The sequence below is a fragment of the Lepus europaeus genome, chromosome 13, assembly GCF_033115175.1.
Source record: "Lepus europaeus isolate LE1 chromosome 13, mLepTim1.pri, whole genome shotgun sequence".
NCBI classification, from domain to species: domain Eukaryota; kingdom Metazoa; phylum Chordata; class Mammalia; order Lagomorpha; family Leporidae; genus Lepus; species Lepus europaeus.
This window is the reverse complement of record NC_084839.1, coordinates 87,954,550-87,973,910: the sequence shown is the minus strand read 5'-3', so window position 1 is coordinate 87,973,910 and position 19,361 is coordinate 87,954,550. Positions and strand designations below refer to the sequence as shown.

Below are 19,361 nucleotides of genomic sequence, written 5' to 3'. Positions count from 1 at the left end.
GAGGATAGTAACCAATGATCCTAAGAGTGGCATTTACCAGGTTTGAACAATTATACAGCATTAAGTGGGGAAGAGGACCATCAGTACACACAGGTTGGGAGTAGAGCCATTGGTGGTAGAGTAGAGGTTATGATTACAAAGGAATGAGGCCCAAGTGCACTAGACAGGGCCTAGAACAAAGGACAGAGTCATTATTAGAGGAGCTAAGAAAGGTGCTGTCTAAGCTACAAGTAATTTTTCTGATTGAGAGGCAAATAGAACCTGATAGAAGGGGCTTGATAATAATCTGGTGGGCTTTAGGCCTTGTAAATTCAGAGGCCCAGACCTATCTATCTCTTCACATGGGGTATATCCTAAGGGAGGTGTGAACCTCCTAGGGGAAGGCACTCTGTTGACTTTCATTACTTGGCTGGCCTGGGAGGAGAGCTGGCCAGGTAAAGGCAGGTGGCATCTCTAACAAGAAATTTACAGTTCTGCCTTCAATGTTGCTGACCCTACTTGGCCATCCCCTCAGCTGCAGTGGTCACTTTGGAAGTTGGGCTGAGTGAAGGGCTTTTCAGCTTAGAGCCAATAAGATCTGTGGCTCTGACCTGGGCATCCTTCGACTCCAGGGCAGGTCCATTTCCAGTGATCCAACTCTTGGCAGAGCTGCCAGGGCTCTTCACAAGCTGACTTCTGCTGAAGCCCAGGCTTACCACATTGAAAGCCACTGCAGTGGACTGGCCTGTTGGGTCTCCTTGAGGGCAGATCACTGTACAGATCAGCCATTAATAGGCCTGCCACCCATTGCTTCTGATGCCGAGCTTTCTTTTCCTCCTGGTTTGTGTTAAAGCAGACCAGAGGATGCAAGTCAAGGGAGTGCCCGTGTCCCATCTCTAGTCTTCGGTGGCTTGAACTACAAGTCTATGGTCACAGGCATGTTCTGTAGTAGTTTTTCTAAGGTAGACAATGCCCATGAGGAAAATTATATTCTCACTTTAAAACTTTCTTTCCCTTTGGTCTGAAAGGGAGGTTTTTTCTACTTACTGTATACTTCGCTGATGGCGAAGTGAATCTAGCTATGAGATTATTATTTAAGTTCTTATTTTGGCTATGCTATTGCAGAAAAATGTTAGCCATCTCTTTTATAAGGTCTAAAGATTAAATTGTGCATCCTACAGATTCCTTCATAATAGAATTAGTTTCCTACCTTGAAGAGAATAGAGAAATGAAAGAACAAGTTGGGCTTAGAATAGAGAAATGAGGGAGCAAGTCCTAGATCGCTTGCTGACAATAGCAATATCACATGAATACTTAGCAAACCGTTTCAACCATTAGATAACAACTTAAGAAAACATTTACCAGAAGGTCCAATGCCTTCTATAAATTTTAAGAATCATGTATTTGAAAACACCTCTTAAATATCTAACATGGTGTAGTTTGTTTAGCCAGTAAACTTAAGCACAACCATCTAAAATGTTTTTAGTTTCTTTCTACCAACAAGTCTAAAACATATGATACACAGATTCAGGTCACACAAATTAAAATGTATCTTTGATTGATTTTAGCAGCTTAAATTTATGGACAATCTTATCTATAAGCCATTTAAAATAAAACTCTTAATAAAATTTCCCCATGTGGACATACAATATGTACACACATATAATATAGCATAATAGACCAATATAGCAATTTTAATAATAGCTTTTAAAATCTTTAACTCTTTTTGTAGATTGCCAATTGATTTGAATTGCTTTTTCTTTTTAGTAACCTCAGTTAACCATACTTTTTCTCAGTTGGTACTGTTAATATATTATTGGCTTCATCTGTTTACAGAGCCATCCCAAAGTACTGAATACAATAAAAGTGGCTGGAAAAAGTCCATAGGAACCTATAGGAGGACAGCTAAACACAGAACCAACAACGCTTTAGTTTTATGAGCAGCAAATCATATATAACTGTGGATGACAAAAGACTTTAAGTCGCCATGTTTAAAATTATAAACTCATCAACCAACAAGAGGCACTTGCTTACTTCACAGTATTTTTGAAAGCACCTGTAGGATTTTACAAGTATTTAACCCTTTAGGCCTCTGGGGCTTTCTCATTAAGATAACTATCATGTCTAGTAACACAAGGTCATTAGACTTTTTAATTCTCAAACATTTGTATTAATAGCATTTTCCATTATAGAAACTTAAAGTCTGGTACCACATCACATCTTGACAGTCCTTCTAATATACTCCAAATAGACTGATTAGTTGGTGTCTCTATAAGATGAGAGACATAGGTCCTTCGATTTTTTCAGTTGGGCCCAAACTGGAAAAACCAAAGTCCAGGATTTACTGGAAATTTTAGAGACCAGATTGTTTGAAACTTTGATTTTTTGAATGCCTGTCAAGAATGCCAAGAAGGCTCAAAATCCAAAATATCTGGTTGAAATAAGATTTCTTAAAATCATGACATAACATAGACCAAATTTGATCATTGTTACAAGGTGATTATTCAAATTTTTGAAAAAAGCACATATTTAAATAACCCATAGCTCTTAATAAAAATTCAGCTGTTTTTGAACAATTAGAATTTAACAGACATCAAGAGAACATAATAGATTACTTTAACACATCGCTTTAACAGAGCATCAGAGTTTAATTCTATGTCAAAGAGAAATAGAGCTTCCTGTGATCTTTTGCTGTGAGGTTTCCTTCCTTTACCTTCTTTCATATTGGTGACCATGTTTCTGTGTTTCTGTGTGTAACACATCTTTAAGCATCTTTTGCAGGGCAGGATGAGTGGCAACAAATTCTTTCAGTTTCTGTTTGCTATGAAAAGTCTTAATTTCACCTTCATTCACAAATGAGAGCTTTGCAGGATATAATATTCTGGGCTGGCAGTTTTTCTCTCTTAGTACCTGGGCTATGTCTCGCCATTCCCTTCTAGCTTGTAGGGTTTCTGATGAGAAGTCTGCTGTGAGTCTAATTGGAGATCCTCTAAGAGTGATCTGACGTTTCTCTCTTGCACCTTTTAGGATCTTTTCTTTATGTTTCACTGTGGTGAGTTTGATTACAACATGTCGTGGTGAGTATCTCTTTTGGTCATGTTTATTAGGGGTTCTATGAGCTTCCTGTTCTAGGATGTCTCTGTCCTTCTCCAAACCTGGGAAATTTTCTGCTAGTATCTCACTGAAAATGCCTTCTAATCCTTTCTCCCTCTCCATGCCTTCAGGAACTCCTAGAACCCGAATGTTGGGTTTTTTAATAGTATCCTGTAGATTCCCGACAATATTTTTTAGATTTCTAATTTCTTCTTCTTTTCTTTGGTTTGCCTGTTTCCTTTCCTGTTCTCTGTCTTCTAAGTCTGATATTCTCTCTTCTGCTTCGCCCATTCTGTTTTTAAGGCTCTCTAATGTGTTTGTCATTTGATCTATTGAACTCTTCATTTCATTATGATTTCTAGTCACTATCAGAGTTTCTTGTTCCACTAGTTGTTTCATTTCATTTTGATTCCTCCTTAATATTTCACTTTCACGAGAGAGATTTTCTATCTTGTCCATTAAGGATTTCTGTAGTTCAAGAATTTGTTTCTGAGAACTTCTTAATGTTCTTATCAATTTTTTGAGATCCGCTTCTTGCATTTCTTCGATCTCATCATCTTCATAATCTTGAATTGGGGTGTCTTTTTCATTTGGGGGCGTCATAGTGTCTTCCTTGTTCTTGTTAGCTTGGTTTTTGCGTTTGTTGTTTGGCATGTTGGAGATATTTGGTTTCTTCACTGTGGTGTTTTTTCTTGTTACACTATGGCTCTATATTAAGTGGACTGTCTGCTTTCAGTGGAGCCTTAGAGGCTTGAGATGAGTGTGGACTGAGAGCTGTGTTTGGTTCCTCAGGGTTGAGGGTGTGTCAAAGATGACACTCCCAGGTTAGGTGTGGTAAATCTCTCTTTTTTTGATTCAAAAGGGAAGTAATTCCGCACAGCTGAACGTAATTGGAGGTAGTTAGCAGGCAAATGATATACCCACAGGAGCCAGAGATCGGAAGCTCTTTCCCAAGGACCACACAGGGAATCTCTGCTGCCCTCAGTGTGGGCTCCAATTCTCCTGCAGTCTCCCACTGGGTTGCCAAGTTAGATGCTAATCTCCTGTTATTTCACCCCTCCTCCCAGAGTCAGGTTTTTCTGCTAGGCTCAGGGCTGGTGCAGACCTGAGGTCGCCCTGCTTATGACGTATGTCCAAAATGGCGCCTGCTCTGTCTTGCTCGCCTTTGAGAGGTGAGCGGAGAGAGAGAAACTTGTGTCTGTATCGGTCACTTTTTTTATTTTTTTCCTCTCTCTCTTCTAGTTAGTCTGGTGAACTTTTCCCCACGGAGTTTCAAGCCTCGTTCCCTCTAGCCTCCTCTTTCCGCTTGCCCGCTGGTATCTTGGGCTATTGAGGTTCGGCTCACCTCGCGTTCCAGCGCTGGTGTGTTGAGTCTGCCGCTGGTGTCCCGAACTTGGGCTCCCATGCTCTCCACGCAGGTCCACTGTGAATCACTAGTTCCGGTAGAGTTTCCTCTGCTGTTTCATCCCCTACTCTTCCTTGACCCTGCAGTATCTCCACTTATATTAAACTTTCTCTCCCCCCGGACTAATAGTGTGCTCCCTGCCTATTCTGCCATCTTGCCGCTTATCCTGTGCCCTCTTTTTTAATAGCACAGCATGGTCATTTTACAGGATGTCTCTCATTTGGATTTTTCTTGTGTTTCCTTGTGATTAGAATCTTTTTCATGTACCATTTCTTTATTGGCCATTGGCATATCTTCTTCCTTGACATGTCGTTTCACATTATTTGCCCAATTTTGGAGGAGGGAGATTATCTTTTATTTATTTTCTCCCAGTCCCTGACTTATCTATTCCTTTTTTGTAATACTGTCTTTTTGACGAGCAAAATATTCCATTTTTTATAAAGAGCAAAATATACCTTTTAATGGAGATTTATGGCATGTCTGAAAGGTTTTTGCTTCTCCCAAGGTCAAGAAAGTAAGTGCCTATGTTTTCTTTTAGAAGCTTTATATATTTTTCTTTTGCATTTACACACACACACACACAATTTTGCCAGTTTTTTCTATGTGTCCCACCTGGTTTTTTGATGTTATTCCTCTTGCTTTCTTCCTGTTCTGCCTTCTTTGGGATTAATTGAATATTTTAGTGTTCCATCATTAATTCTCTTTTGGCTTTTTAGCTAAACCCACTTGCATTAAATTTGTTAGTGTTTGCTCTAGAGATCACAAAATTCATTCTACTTAGAGCTGAGCAAATATCACTGGCTATTTAGAGTTAATATTTTACCACTTCATGTAAAATGCAAGAACTTTGTCATAATCTATTTACTACTCCCACATTTATGATGGAGTATCTTAGATAGATATATTGTATCTGTGTATGTTGTGGACTTATATATTCAATTTTTCCTTCAGCTTGTCTTATGCCTTTAAAGAAATTCAGAGAAGGAAAGAATACTTTTTAATATTTTTTAAAAAAATTTTAACGATTTATTATTTACTTGAAAGTCAAAATTAGAGAGAGGGAGAGAGAGATCTTCCATTCTCTGGTTCACTCCCCAAATAGCACCAGAGCTGGACCAGCCAGGAGCCAAGAGCTTCATCTGGTTCTCCCTTGGTTCTCCTTTGTGGGTGCAGGGGCCCAAGCACTTGGGCCATCTTCCACTGCTTTCCCAGGCACATTAATAGGGAACTGTATTGGAAGTGGAGCAGCTGGGACTCGAACTGGTGGCCATATGGGATGCTGGCACTGCAGACAGTGGTTTAACCCACTGTGCCACATCACTGACCCACTTTTTAGTGTTTACCTACATATTTACTATATCTAGTGTACTTCATTCTTCCTGTAGCCTTAAATTTCAGTCTAGGGATCTGGGGTCATTTTCATTCATCCTAAAGAACTTCTATTTGCATTTCTTGTAGTGCATGTCTGCTGGGGAAAAAAAATCTTACTCTTCCCTTATCCAAAAATATCTGTACTTTGTCTTCATTATTGAAAGATGATTTTGCTGGATATAGAAACTGAGTTGCTGTTTTTTCTGTCAACACTTTAAAGATGTCTTCCGTTGCTTTGTCTTACCCATTGTTGCTCATTCTTGTTGTCTGCTGTAGGTGATGTGCTGTTTTTCTCTTGCTGTCGTCAATATTTTCTCTTCATGTCTGAATTTGTGTACTAGGTTGTGCCCCGAGTTTCCTGTGAGATCTATAATGTACATAGGTGTGGCTTTCTTGGAGTTTACTAAAATTTCTCGATCTATCCCTTGTACCATCTTTTGGAAATCTTTATTCATAAATTCTCTGAATCTTTACCTGCCTCTCCCCTTTCCACACCACCTTTCTCCTGCTCCTGGGACTGAATTGCATGTGTGTTAGACTAATCGCTAGTGTATCACTTACATTCTTTTTTCTCCAGTCTTTTTTTCTCTCTGCTCTTCAGATTGTATCATTTCTATTGATCTATCTTTGATCCAGTTCACTCTGTCTTGATGTCTTCAATCTGCTGTTACACTCATTCAATGAATATTTTATTTCAGAAATTATTATTTTCATGTTTAAACTTTCATTTGCTTCATTTTGTATAGACTCTTTGTGCCTCTTTCTACTGCCTTCTGGGGGCAGAGGACCTGATATTCAAAAACCTCACAGGGTACTACACCAGAGGCCACTCTTGTTTGTCAGTTTCCTTGTTCATGTGTTGGGTTTCAGTCTTTGCTCTAGACACCAGTAAGAGAACTTTGAGTATAACAGGCATGAAGTTCTGGCCACGGAGTGCTTGGTGGGAAGTTTTCAGCAACCCCTCCCCAACAAGTTCTTGATGACAGTATTGTTGGGTGTTGTGAAAGAAAGGTGTTGGGGGTGGGGTGGGCTATGAAAGAAGCCAGCAAGGGTCTGAACAGCCTGGAGGGTGGCGTGGAATTAGCTGATCTGTAGGGTGAACACTAAGGCTTTCATGTGTAATTTTGGGTGATTGGATGTACATAACCAAGGTGTAGATATGTTCCTTTGCATTGTGTAAATAAATGTAGCCAGCTGGGACGTTTGAGATGCCCTATGAAAGTGTTTTCATTCTTCACGTAAACAAACATTTGCAGTTTTTTTCCAGTAGAAGCTGCAACTAATGATGGGCTTGTGCCGTCAACAAGGAATGCACCTGTGGCGACAGTTAGGGTGGAGAGAGGGGGGACTGGGCACCTCCACACAGCGAGTGTTCTTTGCCTGTAGGACCCCCTGGACCCTATAGGCACCCAGATACACACTGATGAGCACTACAGAGTTGATTAGGAGCCCAGATTTAGCCTAAAGCATAAGTTTTGCTTGATTGGATGTAGAGCTGTTAGAACAGGAGTGGGAGGGTACTAGGGAAGACGCTGGTTGAAGGGGATGCTGATTTAAACTCAGACTTCCAGCAAGAAGCACTGTCCTCAAGAGAGATACCTCACCGTGCTGGGAGGTCTGGGGGAGGCGCCATGTTGCCTGCCTTCCTTCCTTCCTCCTTCCTTCCTTCTTGACAGGCAGAGTTAGACAATGAGAGAGAGGGAGAGACAGAGAGAAAGGTCTTCCTTCTGTTGGTTCACCCCCCAAATGGCTGCTATGGCCTGTGCGCTGTGCCGATCCGAAACCAGGAGCCAGGTGCTCCTCCCTGGTCTCCCACACGGGTGCAGGGCCCAAGCATTTGGGCCATCTTCCACTGCACTCCTGGGCCACAGCAGAGAGCTGGACTGGAAGAGGAGCAACCAGGACTAGAACCCGGCGCCTATATGGGATGCCGGTGCTGCAGGCAGAGGATTAACCAAGTGAGCCATGGCACCGGCCCCCATGTTGCCTTTCTAACTACGGTTTTTCTTCTGGATTTTGCTAAGATATTACTGGGGGTGAGGAGATTCCGAAGGGCAAGTGACTTGGCCCAGTAGTAGGGGGCCGTTCCATTGACACAGCCACGGGGGTGTTTCCCCTTAGAATATGCGTGTAAAGGGGACACTTGTGCAGCCATGCACTCTGCAGTCCCACTGGGCAGACGTGCCTCATTGACCTTGAATGTGTGTTTGCTGGTTACCTGGCAGCGGTTTGAGTCTGTCAGGCTGCAGGAATTAGGAAGCTCTCGGGTCAGCTAGGAATACTGACGTCTCATCTTAAAACTGATAACAGGGAGCCATTTGTTTGCGCAGGGAGGCTTCCTCTTCATGAGGTGACACGTCCAGGGCGGGTCCACCTTGTGCGCCTTGGGTGCCATTTGTGCATAGACAGGAACAGCCAGTGGGAAATGAACCACCCTACCTGACAGCTGTTCTCACGCCGTGCCAGCTGGAGGCTGTGCTCTGGGCTCATTGAATTACAGTGTCACTGTCCCCCTTTTGTAGCGGAGACGTCCCAAGTCTTTGTTTCCCTGCACTGTGTTATACTCTTGCTAGAGTGGGCACTTGGCATGTCCATTTGCTATCCCTAGTAAATCTGTGGGTGACTTTTGCCCCCTTGGGTGAGTCCGCTGATTCCCTTGGCATCTGGCGGTGCTCCCTGCATCTGCTTGCAGGGCAGATGGTGGAAGGACCCCTAGGAGATACTGGGCCTCTCCTACTGCTCCTGCCCTCTGTCCACTCCTGAACCCTTGGCCCTGAGGGGCTTTATGACCGCCACTTCATTCACCCAGGGAGAAGCAAGTCTGAGCTTCTGGACTGCAATGGAAACAGGGGGCCCTTCCCCATCACCCACCCACAGGGACTCATTTCTGTCTTTTTTTTTTTTTTTGACAGGCAGAGTGGACAGTGAGAGAGAGAGAGAGACAGATAGAAAGGTCTTCCTTTGCCGTTGGTTCACCCCCCAATGGCCGCTACAGCCGGTGCGCTGCGGCCGGTGCACCGTGCTGATCCGAAGCCAGGAGTCAGGTGCTGCTCCTGGTCTCCCATGCGGGTGCAAGGCCCAAGCACTTGGGCCATCCTCCACTGCACTCCCGGGCCACAGCAGGGAGCTGGACTGGAAGAGGAGCAGCCAGGACAGAATCCGGCACCCTGACTGGGACTAGAACCCGGGGTGCCAGCGCCGCAGGTGGAGTCATTTGCTGTCTTATGGCCCTGCACACCCCAGCACTTCCGGATGGGAGCTGAAGATGCTTATATCATCCAGAGCCTTGTCCTTTCCCAGGTGACACAGCTGGGCATCCTCAAACTCCTTCCCTCAGGCTAAGATACCCTAATATGCGCAGTGGGTGGGTTCCTGGGGCTCCTGGGCAGGGAGCCATTTCAGTGGGAGATTCTTCCCTGGAGCCCCTTTGGGACAGCCCAGGACCCTCCCCTTCACTGGGTCAGCCCCTGCAGGAGGTAGGGACCACAGTGGTCTCATCTGTCCCTGTATCCTCATATTCCCAAAGCAACATCCCATGCCGGGTGTACGAGTAACATGAATATCAAGACTGGTGTCTTCTTTGCTACCTTGGGTAAATTAATAATAAACCACCTGATATGTGTTCTCATCTCCAAAATGGGAAAACTAACAATCCTTGGAGAAGAAATGCAATAATTCAGATGCTGATACGTGGCATGATTGGTAGGCAACGTGGAGTTGTTGCAGATAACTCCAAACTCAAGCAGTGGAAGGCTCTTGGGTGTCTGCTTTCCAGCTCAGTGGCAACCCTAGAAGGTACCAGCCAGGTAACAGCCGTGACTCTTGCCCAGCCCTCACCACTTTCACTCTCCCTCTTGCTGCTTGTGTTTTTCTTCCCTGTTGTCTCTTCCTTTAAATGCCCTGGCAGCTTTCCTCCCAGTGCCGGTGAACACAGGACACTTAGGGATCAGAAGGTTGCTGACGAACCCTAACGTCTTGAGTGTTGAGAACATTTGGGCCTTTGGACTGGGCCACCTGCTAGAACCATTGTAATCATTCTACTCATTGACAGCAGTGTGTCTGTTACTTTGGCGGTGAACACAGATAATGCAAGCAAAGATGTTCTTAGAAGCCTGGAACAGTGGTCAGGATTTGAAAAATACTATTTCTGTCCAACCCTCATTTTATATATAAGGATTGCATGATCATGAGCCAGATTTGGTGAGATTCCAACAAGGGGTGTTCAGCAGAGCTGACACAAGACAGACGTGTTCCCAAAGCCGACTCTCAGGAAAACTGAGAGCTGACGATGGGGATGCTTTTCTCAGGAGTTGGCTTAGGGGTAGGGAGAATGGACGTTTTGACATTGACGTTAAAGGAGACCTAAACATTAAAGCAAGGGTTGGCACAAACACATAACTCCTTGCCTCTGTTAGGTATTTTCTTTGTGTTTCTCCCATCATTCTTCATTATGCGCTATGCACAAGTGGTAAATATGAATTACTTAATTAAATATTTGAGCTCCCATTTTAGGTCTGAGAATTCACATTGCCTACCAGTGAGAAATCTTTCTAAATAAATAGTTTGTTAATACATGTTTGTACATAATAGCGCGTGGTCTAAAGGTCAGATATGGTAGGCAAGAACATAGCTCAATATTCTCTAGCAGGAATATTGAGCAGTTATCATTTCATTTCTTTTACTTTAATGAAGAGTCAGATTTTTTTTTTTTTTTTTTTAGGAAGAAACCAAACACCTATGGCTGAAATGAGAATAGTGTTTGGAATTTTTCATAATAAATCAAAGAAGAAACTTGATGATAGCTTAATGAAGTTCACTTAATGATACAGCTGTACTCATATGTGAAAATATTATGTAGCCATTAAGATAATAATTATGAAGAATATTAATGACATGGTGTAAATCACTATAGAAAATCGAAGTTCCTAATTTATGTGCATGTACACAAAATATTTGTGTAGCAAAAATATTGGAAGTAGACTTAAACGTTAGCTGTGGTTTCTAGATTGGTGGGATTATGGGTGATTTTCATTCACTAAATTTTCCAAACTTTCTACAGTAAGTAAGAGAAAAACATCATTTCCCATCATTTGAGGAAAGCTTTTTTGAAAGAAAGGAACATCATCCTCACTGTGTGAACTGGTGAGGCCTTTGTTCCAGTTATCTATTTCCAGTAAATTGCTCTGGTGAGGGATTAGATAAACACTCGCGTTCTGCTGCTGTTGTGACTGTGGACATTTTGGGCCTGTCCTGTCCTGCATTATGCCTTGGACTCTGTCTCTGCTGGGGTGTGTGCAGGCGAGGTCATGGGCACAAACAGTCCCTACCGCCATGTCTCTCATCGGTGACGTCTGCTACATGTGTTCCTTTAACACGAATCTCCATCTGATTTTAGCGATCCGGACATGATTTCCACAAGAGTGATGGACATTAAGCTTCGGGAGGCTGCCGAAGGCCTTGGGGACGACAGCACAGGTAAGGTATGGCTTCCCCTGCTCTGGGAGGATCCTTTGTTTGGCTACGGTGCAGAGAGAGGGGCTGGCAGTGCAGAGACTGACACCCCCAGGCTGCCCACCCTGGGAGTGAGAGCACGTCTGTGTTATTCAAGGCCACTCGCGGGGACAGTGCTCCTTAGCTTCTGTCAAACACAGGGCCTCTGCACACGTTTCTCTCCCTCGTCCTGCAGGTAGACGTGTCGCCATGTCTGGTTGACTAGAAAGTGAGGGGAGAAACGCATTTGTCATTGGAGGAGGGTATCCAGAGGGGTTGGTGGGAGGCCCAGGCAAAGCACTGGCCATCCAGGAAACAATGATTTCACCAAGAGAGCCTCAGCCCCTCTCTGTGGTGACTTCTGTTCCCACTAAGGAGGCCTCTGTTACAGCCTCTCCTGAGCTGCATTGCAAGCCCGTGAATCATCACCTCATAGCACATTCCAGGATGTTGTTGACTGTCCCCTGCGTACTGCTGTGCGTGGTGGGGGAGCTGTACAGTTGACGCTGTAACACTGGTCTCCTGCAGTATGCCTTTTCCCTATGTTAGACATTGTTTGGTTTTTTGCATTATTTTGGGAGCAAAGTTCTCCACATCTCTCTTGATTAGTGTTAAAAGGTCAGTAGTGATTTTCTTTGACTTAGTTCAGGAGGAATAACTTCCAGTGATATTAAATCCTGGCTCTTGGCCACTAGCTTCAGGTAATAGTTTCAGTAAAGACTCTATTTAGATAGATTTTATTTTTTTCCAATTGTTCCATATTATAGCCACTTTTCCCCTCACCCATTTTAATAGACACCAAAAACAAACAAACAAACAAAAAAACAAATATAAGGTGAGGCTTTTAAAAAAGATTAACCCTGACCAAAAAAAAAATGGATTTTCAACTTTTCTTATGAGACACTGAATTATTACTTATTTTAACAAGAAAATACTGTTTGAACAACTATTTCATACCTGGAAACAACCTCAATAGATGCTAGTTTTGGTTACATACTGAGGTCATCATGAAGAATCAATTTTAAAAAAGAGAGAAAGTAAATATTCCTTTTTTCAAATGGCAGTGAGTTTAAATTATTCAGACCAACCTTTCCCCGCTCACAGACTCCAAATTCTAGATAAGAACATTCTGTAAGATATTTTCATAGAGCAAGAAAAAAATGAGACCAGGATTGAAAGAAAAATGGTAACCTGGAGAGATTAGTGAACATAAATGCCACTTTTGCCTTCAAATTGATTGGCAGTCTTGGAAATTTTGAATTTCCTTTTCATGTCTTCATGGACTGGAAGGTCAGGTAGAGGGTCAGAAAATAAATGGACCTATAGACAATAACCCTTGCAAAAGGCTGGGGGCCCAAGGAGCTATAAAATCAGTATGAACCACAGGTAAACCAACCATGTGCAGATTTGTAGCTTGAGCTTGCATCACTTGAGTACTTGAGAGAACATCAACCCTTAAACTTGGTTAATATACTCCTAGACTAGACACAAGGTTCTTTCTGTGTAACTTCAAGTTCTTACAGAAAGTAGTGTTTTCAGTACTCTGGCAAGCAGGGATCAGTAGTCACTAAGCAGCCAAGGCAGCAGGGCACCATGGGCTCCATGAAATGAAGATCAACACACTCGCAGTTGAATCGCATCCCCAGTATCTCAGAATGGGTCTTTCTGTGGACACTGAGGCATCGTGAGTGTAGGGCGTTAAGATGAGATCATGCAGGAGTCAGGTGGGCTCCTCCACACCCACCATGACTGATGCCCTGTGGAAGGGGGAAATTTGGAAGTAGGCAAGGAGAACGTCGTGTGAAGATGAAGGACGAGATCAGGGTGATGCACCTGCAAGGCGAGGAACAGCAAAGACTGCTGGCAGACTTGCAGAGGGACAGACAGGAAACAGTGTTCTGTCACAGCCAGGACTTTGAGGGGGACCTTCCAGCCTCCAGAGCTGCGAGACAATGCATTTCTGTTGCTTCAGCCCCCGACTTTGTCGTCCTCTGTTACAGCAACCCTAGCAAATGAATACATAGCAGAAATGAGAGACACGGATACATGGAGGCAGCCAGTATCAGAACCATCAAGCACACGCGATAAAACAGCGATGCACACTGTGTTTGAAGATCGTAGGAAACTTTGAAAATAGCTGGAAGTTCCAGGATCCTATAAAAAGGGGCACAGGATCCCGCCAGTGCAATAAAGCAAAATAAATAAATAATAAAATGAAAGGCATAGAGATGGAAGAAATAAAACTGTCTCTGTTTTCAGATGCTATGATTATATAAAATATGCCCCCAAAAAGACAGAACTCTTAAACAGGTTTGACAAGCTGTAACATCGTTATATAAAAATTGGTTGTGTTTCTACATGCTAGCAATGAAAAATCAAAAATTGACATTTTTAAAAAAAGTACCATTTACAGCAGCACCCAGAGAAATTGAAATTCTTTCATTTAACAAAATATATACAGGATATGTATACCGAAGAATACAAATAATCTCTTAAAGAAATTAACACCTGGCCTGCGCCGTGGCTCACTAGGCTAATCCTCCGCCTGCAGTGCCAGCAGCCCGAGGTTCTAGTCCTGGTCAGGGCACCAGATTCTGTCCCGGTTGCTCCTCTTACAGGCCAGCTCTCTGCTGTGGTCCAGGAGGGCAGTGGAGGATGGCCCAGGTGCTTGGGCCCTGCACCCTCATGGGAGACCAGGAGGAAGCACCTGGCTCCTGGCTTTGGATAGGCGGAAGTGCGCCGGCTGTAGCGGCCACTTAGGGGGTGAACCAATGGAAGGAAGACCTTTCTCTCTCTCTCTCTCTCTCTCTCTCTCTCTCTCTCACTGTCTACCTCTGCCTGTCAAAAAAAAAAAAAAAAGAAGAAGAAGAAGAAGAAATTAACACGTAAATACCTGGAGAGAGGGACCATGTTTATGGATTAGAAGACTGTTGCTAAGATGTTCATTTGCCCCAAATTAAGCTGCAAAATGCTGTTAGTACATATAGAGATAGTGCGCTGTTTAAAAGTCAGCTGCAGAAGGCAGCGATACCGTTAACTCAGCATTCTGTAGCAGGAATGTTGACCAGTTAGCATTTATTTGATTTCCATGGAGAGTCAGAGGGTTGTTGTTTCTATTTTAATTTACAAAGAAGCCAAATTTCTAGGAATGAAATGCTGACAGTGTCTAGGATGATTTGCTTTGAAATAACCTGGTGGAAGTGGGGAGGGGAAGGAAGGATGGAGATGAAGCAATCAACATCCCAGCAGGATTTTCAGCAGGTATTAGCAAGCTGGCTCTAAAATTTGTTTGAAACAACAAGAACTGGAATTGGTAACCAATTTTGAAGAAGAACAAATTTGAAAGACTCACCTTACCTCATTTCAAGACTTACTATAAAGCTGTAATAAGCAAGACAGTGTGTTACTAGCAAAAGGATAGACACATAGAGACAGAAAAAATGTCTAAAAATAAACCCTTGCAAATGCAGTCAACTGATTTTTTTACAGAGTTGCAAAAGTGATTTATTGAAGAAAGGAGTCTTTTCCATAACTGGTTCTAGAACATTTGGACATTCATATGTACCAAAAGAACATCCATCCAAGCATCACAGATTATACAAAAATTACCACAAAATATATGGTAGATATAAATGTAAAATTCTGAATTCCTTAAAAGAAGGCATAAGAGAAAAATGCCTGTGATCTAGGATGAGGTAAGAGTTCTTAGATACGACACCTCAACCCATAAAAGAAAACATTTACATGTTGGACTTCATTAAACTGTATAAGTTGTTTTTGTTTCTGTGAGAGATACTATTAAGAAAATAAAGGTAAGTCACAGACTAGGAGAAAATATTTGAAGTCACATTGATAAAGGACTTACACCCATCATATATTTACAACTGTTAAAGCTGAAAAAGAAGGAAGCAAAAACCAGTGGATAACAAAATGGGCAGAAGATTTTGAAAGATGCTTCATCTACCAAGGTGTACAAGTGGCAAGTAGGGACATGAAGGACTGCTCAGCGTTTGTAATCAATCATTCAGTAATGCAAATTAAAGCAACAGTGAACCACTACTTCACACCTATTGAATGTCTAAAAATAATCCTGCCAACAGGTGTGGGTGGGGATGCGTTGCTGGTGAGACGCAAACTGGTATAGCCACTTGGAAATAATTTCAGCAGTTTCTTCTAAGGTCCTAGATATTTGTCAAAGGGAATGAAAACTTGGATATGCACAAAAGGCCTAGAGCAACGTCACTCATAATTGCTAAAAACAAGAAAGAACCCAAATGCCCTTCCCTGGGTCAGTGGCTCCACAGACGAGTATATCCGTGCCCTGGAATCCCAATCAGCAATAAAAAGAAACAGAAGATCAATGGATAGAACAATACAAATGAGACTCTTACGTCTTCTGCTAAATGAAGAAAGTCACAGTATAAAGACTACATTTGGGGCCAGCACTGTGGCTCACTTGGTTAATCCTCCGCCTGTGGTGCCGGCATCCTATGTGGTCAGCAAGTTCTAGTCCCGGTTGCTCCTCTTCCAGTCCAGCTCTCTACTGTGGCCCGGGAGTGCAGTGGAGGATGGCCCAAGTGCTTGGGCCCTGCACCCACATGGGAGACCAGGGGGAAGTGCCTGGCTCCTGGCTTCGGATCAGCGCAGCACGCCGGCTGTGGCAGCCATTTGAGGAGTGAAGCAATGGAAGGAAGACCTTTCTCTCTGTCTCTTTCTCTCTCTCTAACTCTGCCTGTCAAAAAATAAATAAATAAATTTTTTAAAAAAGACTACATTTTATATGACATTCGGGAAGAGGCAGAGCTGTGGGAACAGAGCAGATGGCAAGGGCTAAGAGAAGGGAGAGGTCTTGATGACAAAAGAACGGCCTTAGGAAACCTTGGGGGCGGGGAGAGGTGCTTCTCTGTATCTTGATTGCGGTGATAACTATGCAACTCCGTGTACAGCAGAAATAGTGAATTTTACTGTATTTACTTTGTAAAATCAAGTCTAAAAGATGATATAGCAGATATGAACTATTGCTAAATGAATTCCTAGGAGGAAATAGAATTGTTAAAAATTTCAGTGGATGGGTTTGACCAGATTGTGTCACCTCGAGACAAATCACAAGAAATGAAACAGAGCAGCCTGGAGTGGGGAGAAGATGGAAAATCCTGAAGAGATGACAGGAAGCGAAGACAGCTGTGGAAGGGCGTGGCAGTCTCAGAGGAGAGAGTGGCCGAGGATCTCAGGGAGTTGTTTAAAGGGGAACCCAGCGCACAGGTTCAGAAATGAATCCCAAGGAAAACCACAAAGTGTGAAACTGCAGAAAACCAAAGGCAAAATGGAAAATCTTAAAATTAATCTGAGAGAAACAGATTACCTTCCCAGGAGCAAAATATCGGTGATGGGCTTCTCAGTAGGGAAATCAGTGTATCATTAGACAGCATTGGGGCCGGCGCTGTGGCGTGGCGGATAAAGGCACTGCCTACAGCGCCAGCATCCCAAATGGGCACCGCTTCGAGTTCCAGCTGCTCCACTTCCAGCTCTCTGCTGTGGCCTGGGAAAGCAGTGGAAGATGGCCCAAGTCCTTGGGCCCCTGCACCCATGTGGGAGACCCAAAGGAAGCTCCTGGCTCCTGGCTTTGGATCTATGTAGCTCCAACCATTGTGGCCATCTAGGAAGTGAACCAGCAGATGGAAGACCTTTCTCTCTCTCTCTCTCTCTCTCTGCCTATCTGTAACTCTGCCTTTCATATAAATAAATCTTTAAAAAAAAAAAAACATAGCTGCTGGCCTAGAATGTTGTACCTGGGAAAAGTACATTTTGGGGATGAAGAAGTAAAGGCATTTTCAGACAAAGAAAAGTGGACTTTGCCACCAGCAGACCCTCAGCAGATTCGCAAGGAATCCACCTTTTGGCAGAATTATCTTCCTAGGTAGAAGGTTGGGATCATGAGAAGGAATGAATAGAAAGTGGTAAGTTCACATCTAAGTGGACGTAGAATAATGAAAGTACTAGGGCATAAAAGTGAGAGTGAAGTGTGTCCTGAGGTTCCTGAATGGTCTGGTGATAGAGTAGCAGAATAATTTCTAGGATGACTACTGAGAGCAGAAACAAAAGCCAGGGCTTTAGAAACTACTTGGAAGAAAGGGAATAATCTTCTTTTTTTTTTTTTAAACAATCAATGATGCCCAAGAAGGCAAGAAAAGAGATTTAGAAAAAGCACCTGAGATCATCACTTTTTTTATTAATTTATCAGTAGTTATGTGAATAAAGTGGTTTAATAATATTAGTTACATTTATGAAAGATTATCAGGTTGGGGGCTGGCGTTGTGGCATAGCAGGTAAACCCAATGTCTGTGATGCCAGTATCCCATATGGGTACCAGTTTGAGTCTCAGCTGCTGCACTTCTGATCCAGTTTCTTGCTAATGGGCTTGGGAGGCAGCAGATGATGGACCCAAGTACTTGGGTCCCAGCCACCCACGTGGGAGACGCAGATGGAATTCTGGGCTCCTTACTTTGGCCTGGCCCAGCCCTGCCTGTTGCAGGCATTTGGGAATTAAATGGATGATCTGAGTTTCTCCCTCACTGCCTGTCATTCTGCCTTTTAAATAAATAAATAAAACTTAAAAAAAAAAAACCTTCTAACAGTCCAGGAAATGTAGCAGAGTAGGGCTTAGCCTGGGCGCACCTTCTGGAGGATCATCACCATTTGGTAATTTCTCTTACCAACAATTGGTAGCTGACAGTGGCATTTGATACTCCAGCGAGCCACCTCCTGCCCTTGAAGCCAGGCCCCCTCTGATCCTCCTTGGTGCTATGTCCAAGCCAGATAGAGTGTGTTTCAAAATCAATTAAAAAAAATAATAATTTGGGTGGGGCCGGCACTGTGGCGTAGCAGGTAAAGCTGCCGCCTGCAGTGCCGGCATCCCATAGGGGCGCTGGTTCGAGTCCTGGCTGTTCCACTTCTGATCCAGCTCTCTGCTATGGCCTGGGAAAGCATTGGAAGATGGCCCAAGTCCTTGATTCCCTGCACCCACATGGGAGACCTGGAAGAAGCTCCTGGCTCCTGGCTTTGGATCGGAGCAGCTGTGGCCATTGCGGCCAATTGGGGAGTGAACCATTGGATGGAAGAACCGCCCCCCACCCCCCCACCCCCGCCTTGCTTCTTTCTCTTGTAATTCTGACTTTCAAGTAAAATGAATAAATATTTTTTAAAAAATAGCTTGTGTTATCACACAGCCTTTGTTTCATTGGAACTTTTATTGTTGCCTGTATGTATTTCAGAGATTAAGGTTTTATTTCATGTGAGACGAAAGTTGCTTGTATTTTGATTCTGTGACCACGTTCCAGAGCATTCTTGGCTTGTTTACTTAAATATCATTGTTTGTAGAAATCTAGATTTGTTTTCAAGTGTACAAAACTGGTAAGTGATGTAGTTCCATACACCGTACTTCACTGGCATTGATAACTACCGTGTGGACAGAGATCCTGGCTTGCTCTCTGTCTCCCGTGTGCACATCTCACACCTGCACACACATACATGCACTCTTCCTTATTTTGTTGTTGTTGTTTAACATCTATTTAGGAAAGAAAAAATCCAAATTCAAAACTTTTAAGAAGTTCTTTGGGAAGAAGAAAAGAAAAGAATCTCCTTCGTCCACGGGAAGTAGCACCTGGAAGCAGAGTCAGGCCAAGAGCGAGGTCATTGCCATCGAGTCCGGCCCAGTGGGCTACGAGTCGGAGGATGAGCTTGAGTAAGTTGCTTTTCCTTCTGTCAGACTGTGAGTTGCACCCAGGAGAAGGACACCGTGGGTACAGGGGGACCCAGAGCCTTTACTTCATTATCTCAGTAACTTGCCGAATTTATGAGTCTCCTTTTCCCCTAGTAATTCCTCTAGTCCAGAGGGTCTTCCACACAAGTTGTGCTTTCTGCCTTTTCAAATGGAGGGATGGAGAAAGTTAGGGGAAAACACAATTTGGTAGGTGCTGTGTGCCAGGTGCCTTTTCTACAAAAAGCTCACAGTGACTGCGGGAGA

The 19,361-nt window shown here is 43.3% G+C and overlaps 1 protein-coding gene across 1 annotated transcript in view; it reads left to right on the top strand.

The window, feature by feature from the left end:
- The window catches only part of CRACDL (CRACD like), a 138,850-nt gene that overhangs the window by 81,196 nt on the left and 38,293 nt on the right, over nt 1–19,361 (top strand). The window contains exons 2-3 of the mRNA XM_062208883.1: nt 11,244–11,323; nt 18,911–19,079. Coding sequence (XP_062064867.1) covers nt 11,254–11,323; nt 18,911–19,079 — 239 coding nt within the window. The 5' untranslated portion in view covers nt 11,244–11,253. The remainder of the gene's footprint in view (nt 1–11,243; nt 11,324–18,910; nt 19,080–19,361) is intronic.